This window comes from Schistocerca piceifrons, chromosome 8 (assembly GCF_021461385.2).
Source record: "Schistocerca piceifrons isolate TAMUIC-IGC-003096 chromosome 8, iqSchPice1.1, whole genome shotgun sequence".
NCBI lineage: Eukaryota > Metazoa > Arthropoda > Insecta > Orthoptera > Acrididae > Schistocerca > Schistocerca piceifrons.
Genome location: NC_060145.1, coordinates 206,737,499 through 206,753,959, shown reverse-complemented (window position 1 = coordinate 206,753,959; position 16,461 = coordinate 206,737,499). Strand labels below are relative to the sequence as shown.

At 44.6% G+C, this 16,461-nt stretch overlaps 1 protein-coding gene across 3 annotated transcripts in view; it reads right to left on the bottom strand.

Annotated features, from left to right (window-relative positions):
- Positions 1-12,315: 12,315 nt before the first annotated feature.
- Positions 12,316-16,461, bottom strand: part of LOC124711448 (probable ribosome production factor 1) — a 61,124-nt gene continuing 56,978 nt past the window's right edge. For all 3 annotated transcript variants that reach the window (XM_047241530.1, XM_047241529.1, XM_047241531.1), the window contains exons 4-5: positions 14,470-14,694; positions 12,316-12,875 (exon numbers count right to left, since the gene is read on the bottom strand). In XM_047241530.1, coding sequence (XP_047097486.1) covers positions 12,555-12,875; positions 14,470-14,694 — 546 coding nt within the window. In that variant the 3' untranslated portion in view covers positions 12,316-12,554. The remainder of the gene's footprint in view (positions 12,876-14,469; positions 14,695-16,461) is intronic.

Genomic DNA, 16,461 nt, shown 5'->3' with positions numbered 1-16,461 from the left:
ATCTCCGTAACGCTATCACGATTACCAAATAACCCTGTGACGAAACGCGCCGCTCTTCTTTGGATCTTCTCTATCTCCTCCGTCAAACCGATCTGGTACGGATCCCACACTGATGAGCAATACTCAAGTATAGGTCGAACGAGTGTTTTGTAAGCCACCTCCTTTGTTGATGGACTACATTTTCTAAGCACTCTCCCAATGAATCTCAACCTGGTACCCGCCTTACCAACAATTAATTTTATGTGATCATTCCACTTCAAATCGTTCCGCACGCATACTCCCAGATATTTTACAGAAGTAACTGCTACCAGTGTTTATTCCGCTATCATAAAATCATACAATAAAGGATCCTTCTTTCTATGTATTCGCAATACATTACATTTGTCTATGTTAAGGGACAGTTGCCACTCCCTGCACCAAGTGCCTCTCCGCTGCAGATCTTCCTGCATTTCGCTACAATTTTCTAATGCTGCAACTTCTCTGTATACTACAGCATCATCCGCGAAAAGCCGCATGGAACTTCCAACACTATCTACTAGGTCATTTATATATATTGTGAAAAGCAATGGTCCCATAACACTCCCCTGTGGCACGCCAGAGGTTACTTTAACGTCTGTAGACGTCTCTCCATTGATAACAACATGCTGTGTTCTGTTTGCTAAAAACTCTTCAATCCAGCCACACAGCTGGTCTGATATTCCATAGGCTCTTACTTGGTTTATCAGGCGACAGTGCGGAACTGTATCGAATGCCTTCCGGAAGTCAAGAAAAATAGCATCTACCTGGGAGCCTGTATCTAATATTTTCTGGGTCTCATGAACAAATAAAGCGAGTTGGGTCTCACATGATCGTTGTTTCCAGAATCCATGTTGATTCCTACATAGTAGATTGTGGGTTTCCAAAAATGACATGATACGCGAGCAAAAAACATGGTCTAAAATTCTACAACAGATCACCGTCAGAGATACAGGTCTATAGTTTTGCGCATCTGCTCGATGACCCTTCTTGAAGACTGGGACTATCTGTGCTCTTTTCCAATCATTTGGAACCCTCTGTTCCTCTAGAGACTTGCGGTACACGGCTGTTAGAAGGGGGCCAAGTTCTTTCGCGTACTCTGTGTAGAATCGAATTGGTATCCCGTCAGGTCCAGTGGACTTTCCTCTATTGAGTGATTCCAGTTGCTTTTCTATTCCTTGGACACTTATTTCGATGTCAGCCATTTTTTCGTTTGTGCGAGGATTTAGAGAAGGAACTGCAGTGTGGTTTTCGTCTGTGAAACAGCTTTGGAAAAAAGTGTTTAGTATTTCAGCTTTATGCGTGTCATCCTCTGTTTCAATGCCATCATCATCCCGGAGTGTCTGGATATGTTGTTTCGAGCCACTTACTGATTTAACGTAAGACCAGAACTTCCTAGGATTTTCTGTCAAATCGGTACATAGAATTTTACTTTCGAATTCACTGAACTCTTCACGCATAGCCCTCCTTACGCTAACTTTGACATCGTTTAGCTTCTGTGTGTCTGAGAGGTTTTGGCTGCGTTTAAACTTGGAGTGAAGCTCTCTTTGCTTTCGCAGTAGTTTCCTAACTTTGTTGTTGTACCACGGGTGGGTTTTTCCCATCCCTCACAGTTTTACTCGGCACGTACCTATCTAAAACGCATTTTACGACTGCCTTGAACTTTTTCCATAAACACTCAACATTGTCAGTGTCGGAACAGAAATTTTCGTTTTGATCTGTTAGGTAGTCTGAAATCTGCCTTCTATTACTCTTGCTAAACAGATAAACCTTCCTCCCTTTTTTTATATTCCTATTAACTTCCATATTCAGGGATGCTGCAACGGCCTTATGATCACTGATTCCCTGTTCTGCACTTAAAGAGTCGAAAAGTTCGGGTCTGTTTGTTATCAGTAGGTCCAAGATGTTATCTCCACGAGTCGGTTCTCTGTTTAATTGCTCGAGGTAATTTTCGGATAGTGCACTCAGTATAATGTCACTCGATGCTCTGTCCCTACCACCCGTCCTAAACATCTGAGTGTCCCAGTCTATATCTGGTAAATTGAAATCTCCACCTAAGACTATAACATGCTGAGAAAATTTATGTGAAATGTATTCCAAATTTTCTCTCAGTTGTTCTGCCACTAATGCTGCTGAGTTGGGAGGTCGGTAAAAGGAGCCAATTATTAACCTAGCTTGGTTGTTGAGTGTAACCTCCACCCATAATAATTCACAGGAACTATCCACTTCTACTTCACTACAGGATAAACTACAACTAACAGCGATGAACACTCCACCACCGGTTGCATGCAATCTATCCTTTCTAAACACCGTCTGTACCTTTGTAAAAATTTCGGCAGAATTTATCTCTGGCTTCAGCCAGCTTTCTGTACCTATAACGATTCCAGCTTCGGTGCTTTCTATCAGCGCTTGAAGTTCTGGTACTTTACCAACGCAGCTTCGACAGTTGATAATTACAATACCGATTGCTGCTTGGTCCCCGCATGTCCTGACTTTGCCCCGCACTCGTTGAGGCTGTTGCCCTTTCTGTACTTTCCCAAGGCCATCTAACCTAAAAAACCGCCCAGCCCACGCCACACAACCCCTGCTACCCGTGTAGCCGCTTGTTGCGTGTAGTGGACTCCTGACCTATCCAGCGGAACCAGAGACCCCACCACCCTATGGCGCAAGTCGAGGAATCTGCAGCCCACACGGTCGCAGAACCGTCTCAGCCTCTGATTCAGACCCTCCGATCCATAGCGACACACATCATTGGTGCCGACATGAGCGACCACCTGCAGATGGGTGCACCCTGTACCCTTCATGGCGTCCGGAAGGACCCTTTCCACATCTGGAATGACTCCCCCCGGTATGCACACGGAGTGCACATTGGTTTTCTTCCCCTCTCTTGCTGCCATTTCCCTAAGGGGCCCCATTACACGCCTGATATTGAGCAAGCAGTGAAGGAAACAAAAGAAAAATTCGGAGTAGGTATTAAAATCCATGGAGAAGAAATAAAAACCTTGAGGTTCGCCAATGACATTGTAATTCTGTCAGAGACAGCAAAGGACTTGGAAGAGCAGTTGAACGGAATGGATAGCGTCTTGAAAGGAGGATATAAGATGAACATCAACAAAAGCAAAACGAGGATAATGGAATGTAGTCGTATTAAGTCGGGAGATGCTGGGGGTATTAGATTGGGAAATGAGACACTTAAAGTAGTTAAGGAGTTTTGCTATTTGGGGAGCAAAATAACTGATGATGGTCGAAGTAGAGAGGATATAAAATGTAGACTGGCAATGGCAAGGAAAGCGTTTCTGAAGACGAGAAATTTGATAACATTGTGTATAGATTTAAGTGTGAGGAAGTCATTTCTGAAAGTATTTGTATGGAGTGTAGCCATGTATGGAAGTGAAACATGGACGATAAATAGTTTGGACAAGAAGAGAATAGAAGCTTTCGAAATGTGGTGCTACAGAAGAATGCTGAAGATGAGATGGGTAGATCACATAACTAATGAGGAAGTATTGAATAGGATTGGGGAGAAGAGAAGTTTGTGGCACAACTTGACCAGAAGAAGGGATCGGTTGGTAGGACATGTTCTGAGGCATCAAGGGATCACCAATTTAGTATTGGAGGGCAGCGTGGAGGGTAAAAATCGTAGAGGGAGACCAAGAGATGAATACACTAAGCAGATTCAGAAGGATGTAGTTTGCAGTAGGTACTGGGAGATGAAGCTTGCACAGAATAGAGTAGCATGGAGAGCTGCATCAAACCAGTCTCAGGACTGAAGACCACAACAACAACAACAACCATAGTATATTAGGGATTTGTTTAAAGAAGCGCACCTACCAAAAAGGAAGGCGGAAGTGCTTTCATAGTATCAACCCGTATGTGAGGTAGAGGTATTGTGCCTAAAGGAAAAGGGCAGTATCATGACAAAAGTCACACATTTTGTAGAGATTATTCTGGTAAGTTTGAATTCTCGTTTCCAATCGCATTGTTATGTTTCTGTGAAGTTAAATGTGTTGAAAAGAACACCTTTATTTAGCCAGAGTTCCTCCAGATTGTAAAAGGTATTGAATAAATCCATATTTAGAAAAAGTAGTACACTAAGTAGGAGCAAACAACAGCATACACTTGGGTAATGCACACTTCGAATTAACGATTGGAAAGGGTAAAGAAAGATTCTTGTCCTTACAAAGTTTACATCGATCAAAAGGTCCATGATTATAATGGTATTAACATGGAAAAGGAAAGAGGGCTATATACAAAGCACCCGACAATTGTTGTATAAATTGCTGGAAATGTAAAGTAATATTATATGAATACAATACTGATGTACATAACGAACATGTATAAAATGTAATATTGTGTTTCCGAGCTAAGTGGACGGATATGTAGTGCCTCAAGAATTTCGGGGTAAATTCTAGAGACCTCATATTTCCACCGTCTCGAATATGCGTTATTTTAGAGATGAGTGTTTTTTTTTGTTTTTGGTTTTAGGGCGCAAAACTTCTATGGTCATTAGCGCCCAGCCCGTGACTTAGGAAACAGTAAAAAACCGAAATTTAAAACCAGCAGCAATGGGAACAAAGTCATAAAATTTGAGAAACTAAAAGCAGAAGGAATGCTTAAAAATCCACTACAGAAAGGGGTTGGTTGTCCCCAAAAAAAAATTCAAATGACTGACGTCATTTCACTGTCAGTAATAAACTGGAGAACGCGGTTGGCTGAGCGCGTGTCATCTGCTAAAATCGACGATAGATCAGGCGATAGCTGTAGACGGGAGCGTAATGGATTAAAATAGGGGCATTCAATTAAAAGGTGTCTTACCGTCCACAGCTGAGAGCAGTGGGGACAGAGTGGGGGAGGATCGCCGCTTAAAAGATGTCGATGGCTAAAAAGACAGTGCCCTATCCGGAGTCTAGCTGGAATTACCTCCTCCCGACGACGCGTTCGGGAGGAAGAGGTCCAAGCGCAAGGAAGGGCTTTCACTTCCCGCAATTTATTATGGGGAAGTGTTGACCAATGCGCATGCCATAAATGAGCAACTTTGCGACATAAACCGCTCCGTAGATCGGTGAAGGGAAGTGACCGAATAGCTGGCCGAGGAAGAGAGACTGCAGCCTTGGCCGCTATATCGGCCGCCTCATTCCCACAGATACCAGCATGTCCCGGGAGCCAGAGGAACGCCACCGAGACGCCCCCCAGGTGGAGCAAGAGCAGACAGTCCTGAATCTGGTGGACCAGAGGGTGCACAGGGTAAAGAGCTTGGAGACTGAGGAGAGAGCTGAGAGAATCTGAGCAGATTACGTACTGTATCCGCTGATGGCGGCGGATGTAGTGGACAGCCTGGAGAACAGCGTAAAGCTCCGCAGTATAAACCGAACACTGGTCGGGAAGCCGAAAGTGATTTGGGGTGTCGCCAACAATATAGGCACTCCCTACACCTAACGATGTTTTCGAGCCGTCGGTGTAAATAAATGTGGCGTCCGTCATTTGTGCACATAGAGCAGCAAATGCCCGACGGTAAACAAGTGTAGGGGTACCATCCTTGGGAAATTGACAAAGGTCACGGAGCAAGTAGATCCAGGGACGGAGCCAAGGCGGTGCTGTACCCCAAGTTGTCAAGAAGGTTTTGGGAAAGCGGAAGGAAAGAGAATGGAGCAGTTGACGGAAGCGGACTCCCGGGGATAGTAGGGAGGATTAGCGGCCTGCATACCCTACATCAATGGAGGCGTCGAAAAAAAGGTCATGGGCTGGATTAGCAGGCATGGAAGACAGATGGCTAGCATAACGACTCAGAAGGACTGCCCGCCGATTGGACAGCGGAGGTTCAGCAGTCTCAGCATAAAGGCTTTCCACAGGGCTGGTGTAAAAAGCTCCAGACACTAAACGTAATCCACGGTGGTGGATAGAGTCGAGACGCCGAAGAATAGACGGCCGAGCAGAGGAGTAGACTATGCTTCCATAGTCCAATTTCGAGTGCACTAAGGCGCGATAGAGGCGGAGAAGGACCACTCGGTCCGCTCCCCAGGAGGTACCATTCAGGACACAGAGGGTGTTAAGGGATCGCAGACAGTCAGCCGAAAGATAGGAAACGTGGGAGGACCAGCACAGTTTTCTGTCAAACATAAGACCCAAGAATTTAGCGACGTCGGAAAACAGAAGGTTGACAGGACCTAGATGTAAGGAGGGCGGAAGAAACTCCTTACGTCGCCAAAAATTAACACAAACGGTCTTACTGGGCGAGAAATGGAAGCCGGTTTCGATGCTCCAAGAGTGGAGGCGATCGAGACATCCTTGAAGATGTCTTTCAAGAAGGCTGGTCCGTTGAGAGCTGTAGTAGATCGCAAAATCGTCCACAAAGAGGGAGCCCGAGACATCAGGAAGGAGACAATCCATAATTGGATTTATGGCGATGGCAAACAGTACAACACTCAGCACGGAGCCCTGGGGTACCCCGTTTTCTTGGGAGAAAGTACGGGAGAGAGTAGTGTTCACCCGCACCCTAAATGTGCGCTCTGCCATAAATTCGCGAAGAAAAAGGGGCAGCCGGCCTCGAAAGCCCCAAGAGAACAGTGTGCGGAGGGTGCCTGTCCTCCAACGGGTATCGTATGCTCTCTCCAGATCAAAAAATATTGCTACCGTTTGGCGTTTCCGGAGAAAATTGTTCATGATATAAGTGGAGAGAGCAACAAGATGGTCAACTGCAGAACGATGCTTTCGGAATCCGCATTGGGCTGGTGTTAAAAGACTGCGGGATTCCAGCCACCAAGCTAAACGGTAATTCACCATACGCTCCAAAACCTTACACACACTACTCGTGAGAGAAATGGGGCGATAGCTAGAGGGGAGATGTTTGTCCTTTCCAGGTTTCGGAACGGGAACGACAATAGCTTCCCGCCATCGTCTGGGGAAGGTACTGTCGGTCCAAATTCGATTATAAAGGCGAAGGAGGTAACGCAGACTATGGGTTGATAAATGCAGCGACATTTGGACATGGATACCATCCGGTCCTGGGGCGGAGGAGCGAGAAGAAGAGAGGGCATGTTGGAATTCCCGCATGGAGAAAACAGTATTGTAGCTTTCGTGATTTTGAGAGGAGAAAGCAAGATGTCGCACTTCCGCTGCACGTTTCTTCGGGAGAAACGATGGCGGGTAATTTGAAGAGCTCGAAATCTCAGCAAAGTGCTGACCCAGTGAGTTAGAAATTGCAACGGGGTCCACTAAGGTATCATGCGCGACAGTGAGCCCAGAGACCGGGGAGAAACTAGGCGCGCCTGAGAACCGTCGAAGCTGACTCCAAACTTCCGAGGAGGGAGTGAAGGTGTTAAATGAGCGAATAAAGAATTTCCAGCTTGCCTTCTTGCTATCGCGGATGACGCGACGGCATCGCGCACGGAGCTGCTTATATCGGATACAGTTGGCCAAAGTTGGATGGTGACGGAAAATGCGAAGAGCATGTCGGCGCTCACGTATTGCGTCACGGCATGCCTCGTTCCACCAAGGAACTGGGGGGCGCCGGGGCAATTCGGAGCTGCGTGGTATTGAATGTTCCGCAGCTGTAAGAATAACGTCGGTAATATGTGTGACCTCATCGTCGACGCTGGGAAAGTGACCGTCATCGAATGTCGCTAGAGACGAAAAAAGTGTCCAATCAGCTTGGGCAAACTTCCAGCGTCGCGAGCGCATATATGGCAGTTGAGGCTGCAGTCTAAGGACACATGGAAAGTGGTCACTCGAGTGTGTATCATCAAGGGCGAACCATTCGAAGCGCCGAGCTAGCAGAACAGTACCGACCGCAAGGTCCAAATGAGATAAATTTGTCGTGGAGGCAGACAAAAATGTGGGGACCCCAGTGTTGAGGCAAACTAGATCCGCTTGGTGGAAGACATCTAGCAATAGTGAGCCACGTGGACAAGGATGTGGAGATCCCCAAAGCGGGTGGTGGGCATTTAAGTCCCCAACCAGCAAATAGGGGGTTGGAAGCTGACCAAGAAGATGAAGGAGATCAGCTCGTGCCATTGGTGTAGACGATGGAATGTATACCGTACAAAGAGAGAATGTGTATCCAGAAAGGGAAAGACGGACGGCGACAGCTTGGAAGGAACTGTTTAAGGGGATTGGGTGATAATGGAGAGTATCATGGAGAAGAATCATGAGTCCTCCATGGGCTGGAGTGCCTTCAACAGAGGGGAGGTCATATCGGACGGACTGAAAATGAGGGAGAACAAAGCGGTCATGTGGACGCAGCTTTGTTTCCTGAAGACAGAAGATGACCGGCGAGTAGGAGCGTAAGAGGATCGACAATTCATCCCGATTGGCTCAAATGCCGCAGATATTCCAGTGGATAATGGACATAGAGTGAACAGAAAATGGAGGAATGTGAGCAAGGTCACTGTCAACTCAACGACTGCTCTGAGCTTGCGACCGACAGCATGGAATGGCATTCAGCCGAAGGCAGAAGATCCTGATCCATAGGTTGGTCAGGAGCAGCTCCTGCCACCAGCGATTGGCCGGTTGACCGGCCACCAGCAGTGCGCCTCGGCGACACAGAAGACGGCCGAGGGCGATTTCTGCCAGGTGGTGCTGTAGATGGGACTCGCCTTTGCGGAGAAGGAGAGGAACTGTGTTTCTTTGTAGCCTTCTTGGAAGTATGATGTTTAGATGAAGGAGGAACCGATGGTTGTGAAATTGCGGTACGTAAAAACTCTTCACGAGTATGCTCTTTTTTCGAAGACTTGGCGTCTGACTTTTGGGCTCGAGATTTAGCAAAACCCGACGAAGGGTGAGCCATAGAGTGGGCAGGCGAAAGAGGTGAGGTTGAACGGGCGATCTTTGCGCTGGCCGATCTGACAACCGTGGTACTAAAGGTGAGGTCGCAAGTCTGCGTGGCCGCCTCCTTGGTTGGCCGAGGAGAAGCAAGGACAGTGTTGTATTTTCCTGTCTGAGGCACAGTGGGCTGTCGACTGGCGAATAATTTTCGAGCAGCAAAGGTCAACACCTTTTCCTTCACTCTTATTTCCTGGATGAGCTTTTCGTCCTTAAAAACGGGCCAATCTCGAGAGGAAGCAGCGTGGTCACCCATACAGTTGATGCAGCGAGGGGATGGAGGTGGACAAGCACCCTCATGGGCATCCTTGCCACACGTAACACATTTGGCCGGATTGGAACAGGACTGGCTGGTGTGATTGAACCGCTGACATCGATAGCAACGCGTGGGGTTTGGGACGTAAGGGCGAATGGAAATTATCTCATAGCCTGCTTTGATTTTCGATGGGAGTTGAACTTTGTCAAATGTCAAGAAGACGGTGCGGGTTGGAATGATGTTCGTGTCAACCCTTTTCATAACCCTATGAACAGCCGTTACGCCCTGGTCAGACAGGTAGTGCTGAATTTCTTCGTCAGACAATCCATCGAGGGAGCGTGTATAAACGACTCCACGCGAGGAATTTAAGGTACGGTGCGGTTCCACCCGGACAGGGAAGGTGTGGAGCAGAGAAGTACGCAGCAATTTTTGAGCCTGGAGGGCACTGTGTGTTTCTAACAACAGGGTGCCATTCCGTAATATGGAACAAGACTTTACAGGACCTGCAATTGCGTCGACACCTTTCTGAATAATGAAAGGGTTGACCGTGGAGAAGTCGTGATCTTTGTCAGACCGAGAAACAACAAGGAACTGTGGCAACGATGGAAGAACCGTCTGTGGCTGAGACTCAGTGAACTTACGTTTGTGAGCAGACATAGTGGAAGGGGAGGAAACCATTGCGGAAGAATCCCCCATGATTACCGGCGTCTCCGATGGCGCGCTCCTCCCTTGTGGGGGCCCTCACTGAGGGCACACCCACCTTAGGTGATTGTTTACACCTCAGGTCACACCTCCCGACAAATGGACGGAGGGACCAATCGGCACTTTCGGAAGGTATCAGCTCGGGTAATCACCCCTTCCTGGGCCTGGCCGTTACCAGGGGGTACGTACGTGTCCTACCTGTCTACCCGGGGCGGGGAATTACGCGTTACCCCATCACCGGCTACGCATGGAAGTGCGTGGGTCGGCCTTCAGACACGCACAGGGAGGAAAAAAGAAAAAGGGAAAGGAAAGAAGAGGGGTCTCAAACGCCGCAGCGGAGAAAAGGGCAGAGAGAAGAGGGAAGGAAAAGAGAAGGACAGAGGAAGGACGAAGACTTGCAAGTGTAGAAAGCAAGGAATTTGGAACAGTTTCGAGCGTCCGTCACCGGACGTAGGCACAAACCATACTCCCAGAGGGGGAGAAAGGGAAGGAAAGAGCCAGAGGTGAGGGGGGGGGGGGGGGCGAAGATGGGGGACGGGGAAGGATGCGGAAAAGGAAGGTATACAGCCCGGAAAAGAAGGAGGGCCACATTAGCTCGGGGTCACGTGCTCGCTACGCACATGTCCACAAAAGAGTTGTGGACCCCCTGGGGGGAGAGAGAGAGAGAGAGAGAGAGAGAGAGAGAGAGAGAGAGAGAGATGAGTGTGTCTACTGCACCACAATTACGTGTGCAGGACGGACGTGTATCAGACAGATGATCGGCGCGGGCAGGTAGTCACCGAGCCCGCCTGAGAAGTTACACGTACAGCTCGAGGAATAAATGCGCTGTACTCTGTGTGACATCAAACATTATTGTGCGAACATTTGAATGTTGTTGAAAGAAGAGAAGACACAATTACTTATTCATTCATTGTCTTGTTAAACTTGGACAGATTTGTAGACTGTATTTATGGAAAAATGAATGAGATAGTTTCTGATGGACTTGTGAAAAATGTTTTAGTAGTATGAAAACTGTTGTGTGTGATGAAAATACAGTGAGATTGAGTTCAAAGTATTCTCGACTGTATGGAGTTATTTTAAAAGCATAAAAAATTCCTCCACAGTAGCATCTTATCCTCGAAGAAGAAGTTGTGCAGGACATTGTAGCCGGCTATCCTGAAAAGAAGATCAGCGAAGCAACTCCAAGTAAGTTCGATAGCCAAGGGGGAGTGTGAGTCTTGCACACTAGTACCACACTGCCACCCTTAATCACCGGAGTATGCCTGAATCCTGTCTACTGAAACAAATTATGTATCCCCAGCTAAAGGGGTCAAAGAAAACTAGGAAGACTACAGAAATGAGACAAAGATTTACTAAGGGAAAACATGAAAAGTTGTCAAACTGCAACTGATAATGGGGAATCTACTGCACTTAATCGCCAAGTATGGCATCACAATGTTTGGGAAGGTATTTAGCACTTCGAGCAACTGTGGTGGAAAACAGAAATTAACAATTGCAATGCTAGGAACCAATGGCATCTCCTGAAGATAAGCAATGCTACACAGCCCATCCCCGCCAGAACAAATGTGTGTCAACGATGAGGAAAACTCTGCAACTCCAGGCTTAGTCTCTAAGATCCCATAGAAAGAAGACAATCATATTCATCAGCCCATCAGTATTTATTGCTTACCACTGTCAGAAGCAGTGACTTTTCACAAAAAATGCAACAATTTAATAAATAACTTGTTATAATAAAGCCTGAAGTTTAAAACAACAGCGTTCAAGTGAATGTCCTGAAACCCTCTGAATGATCCTTGGTTGCCCAAGAGCGCATCCTGTGTGTGATACCTGGAACGAGCCCCAACTTGTCCATCTTTGTTCAAGATTACACCTGTAGCAATATTGAGTACCAGAATGGATTTTCACTCTGCAGCAGAGTGTTTGCTGATATTAAACTTCCTGGAATATTAAAACTGTGTGCCAGATTGGAAGCCAAACCAAGGCTCTTTCCCTTTCACGAGTAAGTGCTCTATCAACTGAGCTACCGAGCATGACTCGTAACCCGTTTTAACCTCCCAAAAAGTTTTAGATCAGCACACAATGAAAATTCATCCTGTAAATTATCCCCCAGGTTGGGCTAAGCCACATCTCCACAATATCCTTCCTTCCAGGAGTGCTGTTCTGCAAGATTTGTGGGAGAACTTTTTGTAAAGTTTGGACAGTAGGTGATGAGCTGCTAGCATAATAAAAGCTGCGAGAATGAGTCATGCTTGGGTAGCTCAGTTGGTAAAGCACTTGCCCACAGAAGGCAAATGTCCCTCAATTCAAGTCCTGGCCCGGCACCCAGTTGTAATCTAGCAGAAAGTTTCAATGTTAAGTGCACTTGTGACATCATTTTTAACCTACAAAAAGGCTTACCTTAAGTTCTTAGTCTGGCAAAAACTGCAGCAAAAAGAGATAATTATACCTGTTAAGTCCAGCTTTGAAACCTGGAGCAGCTTTCTCAAAAGCACAAGTGTTCTCAATTTTAAGATAACAACATAGGAAACAGTCACCGAACATTTATTTTCAGAGAATCAGGGTTAATATCCATACATTTAGTTTTTATTCTCCTGAGCTCTAATTCTTTGTAATGGTTTCACATAGGAAATCTTGTTTTACATATAATATGTGATAAACAGTTTACATTATTTCACCAACAGTGTAAATTTCTATCCTGCTGTGCTAACATTGCCAGTATCCTCCGCACACATACTGTCATTTCAGCACAAAAGATGGCACCCAATTACAGGTAAAACTTCCTCCTTGAAGCCTCCAATGTGTGCCGGCGACCAGTCTTGTCCCACTCAAACTCTCCAGTCTTCGTGTCGAAGGTGCCATGCTGCAACCACCGTAGTCGTAGAGTGAAACGGGGACCTAACTCACGTAGGGACACCTTCTGGGCAGACTTGTACTGGTACATGTGGTGCCGAAAGAAAATGTAGTCTCTCTGGTTGTGGAAAGTGACGACACGCCTGCCTTTGAATTCAGGGTCTGGATTGAACAGCACACCCAGGATGTTGGCAACAGTGTGGCCCAGGCGAGTGGTGAAATTGTTCAGTATTACCTGCAAGTCACCCCACAATACAGTCAACACAGAGATAGGTAAATGTTAAAGCAGCAAGCAAAGGAAAGGAAGCTAATGAGAGAAAAATACAAGTTGATCAGTACACGTAGAGCATTCTACTCTTGTCCAAACTATGCATCTCTACCTCTTTGCACTTTTACCTTGCCCTTTAAATATTTCTCACTCTATGAGCTTACCTTGCTACTCCTGTCTTCCATTTTTCATTATACTCTGTCAACCTCACTGATCTATTATTTTCTTTAACTTTTCTCCCACTTCTACCTTACCTTTACATTATTTCTTTTTCCTGTTCACAATTTCTTTCTTGTGTCTTTGTTGTAGTTTTATTCAGTCTGAACGTGGTCCAATGCATCTCCCCACACTAGTCTATCATAAGCAACTGCAACCTACATCTGTTTCAACCTCTTACTGTATTTGAGCATTTGTCTCCCACAACAATTCTTACCAATCCCACTTACCTCCATTACCAAACTGACGATTCCTTGATTCCTCACGATGTGTCCTATCAACCAATTCCTTCTTGTAGTAGGTTGTACCATAAATTTCTTTTTTCCCCCAAACCAGTTCATTAACCTCTCAGTAGTGATTCAATCTACCATCTAATCTTTAGCATTTTCCAACAGTACAACATTTCAATAGCTTGTACTTTCTTGTTGTCTGAATTCTATTTACTGTCCCCACTTCACTTCCATTCAAGGCTACACTTTAGACAAAATATCTTCAGAAAAGACTTTCCAACACTTAAATTTATATTCAATGCTACAAATTTCTCTTCTTCAGAAAATACTTTATCTTGTTGTTACCAGTCTCCATTTATATTCTCTCTACTTCAGCTATCAGTTATTTTGCTGCTCAAATAGCAAAACTCTTTTGCTAGTTTTAGTGCCTCATCCCCTAATTCATGGAAACTACTTTTCTTTCATATTTACCCATCTGACTTAAGAGTGATGAGAGAGATGATTTGTATCCCCTGTCACACTCCTTACCCCTCCTCCCTCCCTCCCCCCCCCCCCCCCCCACCACTCTCTCTCTCTCTCTCTCTCTCTCTCTCATATTGATATGTTGGCAGAAAGTGCATCGACTGATATTTACAGAAATAAATGTAGCATGTGGGTGTTAAACACAATGGTGACCAAATGTGATATAACTGGATAGATAAAAAATCTACTCACCAAGCAACTCATGACAAAACGAGTGTAACAGTTTTGGAAATGTATATTCATCTGAGTGTATTTCAAATCTCATTCGGTGCAGTCTCCAATAGTCGGTTTTTCCTTCTCATTCCATCTGGTATGTCTCCCCTGACCCAGGATTCTGGGTGACTTTTGCATATCCCTCCCCCTTTCCTAAATCTCACCAGTTCTTTTCCTTCATTCCTCTTCCTTCCCCTTCAACTATTCTGTAAGAAGAAAGAGCCAGTGGCTCTTAAAGCTTGCACATTTCTATAACTTTTAAATGTGTTTTCTCCCACTGCTGCTTGGAGTATATTTTTATCCATCCAGTTATCATATACATGCATAAATTGATTATTTTAGTCAATATTAATGTAAGAATTTTACAAAGTGTGACTTACTTCTGGCTTATGCTGTGATATTTCCTTATAGTTGCGCTTGAGGTCTGTGGTTAACTTTACATTGCTAAGCTTGAAATTTGCAGTTGGGCCATCTGGTAAGTGAACAACCAGTAGGCCATTTGGCTGCCGCTGATCCTCGTTGATTACTATCAGATCTGAGAAGCCTTCTCGTTTGCAACTCTCAACCATCTTCTTCACACCAGATCGATTACGGTACCGAGTGATCTGTTATGAAAGCAAATTAACTTCTAATGTGAGACAAGCTACATACACCTGTTGGCTCTAGTACATAACAGGTAACAATTTAAATACCTTGTTTAATGTACAGCACAGCTATCAAAGAAATTAATACAATGTTGGAAAATGTTAGGCAGAACCCAAACAACAGTAATCATACAAACCATACTGAGAAAGCATGTAGCAGATAATCAAATACAGTAGGTGCTCGAAACCTCTTTTCAAACATGTTGAGGATAAAACACATGAATTATTTGCACATACTTGTGTATTACAACACTACATTTACATTTCTTCTAGCTGACACTCTGAATTTGTTCTTTTGTCAGTATACAGGAAGTAGAGTTTACTGTCCAGTGAACACAAAAACTACTAGAGACAGGGCACTATCTCAGTTGGAGAAGGAATTCCATGATCTAACAAATTCCACATTCTTTAACATTTCTGGCAGCCAGATTCCAGTTTTTCTAGTATCATACACTAGTAACACAAAGTTTCTTTTCTGGTTCATATATTGCTGTTTTTACTTTTGGGCTTTCAATCTGAATTAGATTACACGGTTCATCCAGGAACAACTGCATTAGAAAAATCACAAAAGGCTTCTGCCATACAGACAAATAACAATGATAAGTGTGTGATTGTCACAATAAAAATGTGTTGCTATAAGCTACGCACAATCCCTATTTAATGGAAAATACAAGCAAAAACATATGTAGTTGTCATACAAAATTAAAAATTGTAATCCTCACCAATACACTGAATGAAATATGTACAAGCGAAGGAAATTAAATGTACAATACAATGTTTATACAATAATTCATGGCAATGAATTTCATCAGTTCTTGAAAAACCACAGGTGTGTAACAGCAAGTAAAAACTCATCAAAAAATTGAAATTGGTGTCTAGGTATAAGGCAACAGCTATTTTCCAACATGCTACAACAACAAATTATATGTCAAAACATGCATTTCTGAGAGATCTTTTCTTTGTGCTCACCTACAAAAAAGCAAAAATTTATGAACATGGTGAATTAAACCAAAAACGGTGAAAGGCACCAGACTCTAAAGCCGCATATACACTGAGCTTGAAACACATTTATGAAACATGTTTCAGGTTACTTGATGTGGAAACATGTTTCCATGAATGAAAACTTATGTCCATAACAGTGTTGGTGTAGATCAAAGGAAACAATGTTTCAGGTGAGCTACCGCATGTCACTGCTGTACAGTGCTAGTGTATATTTATATGTCGCACTGTGTAGTCTGTTATAAAGAGTTGTTAGGTTTTTTATTTTCCCTTGTTGTGTTAAGTTTTTCCAGGGGACGGGGGTTATGCAGTGAACGAGACTGCGAGCCATCGAGTTGTTGTCATTGTACAAGGCTAAGGGCTGCTTGTGGAATACATGAAGCAAGCAGTACAAGAAAAGCAACAAAACACAAGACCCTCTGCAGAGAACTGCTGCTACATTTGGTAGAATACTGACAAAGACTGTGTAGAAAAGAAAACAAGGTCATTTGTCATATCTTGCTTTGAAATGCGAAATGAATACTCAAGGCTCTGGAATGAAACTCATGTTGCCAAAAAACTAAGATTAGCAGCATGTCTAGTTGTAACTGCTTGCTGAAATTTCTGTATATTTTTAAGAAAGGTTGATACCATATTTGCCAGAAATTCCGAATCATTAGATGACATCTGAGTGAAATTATGGAAATTACAACTGTCTTCCGTATTCAGTTCCTACATGAGCAAGTTTCC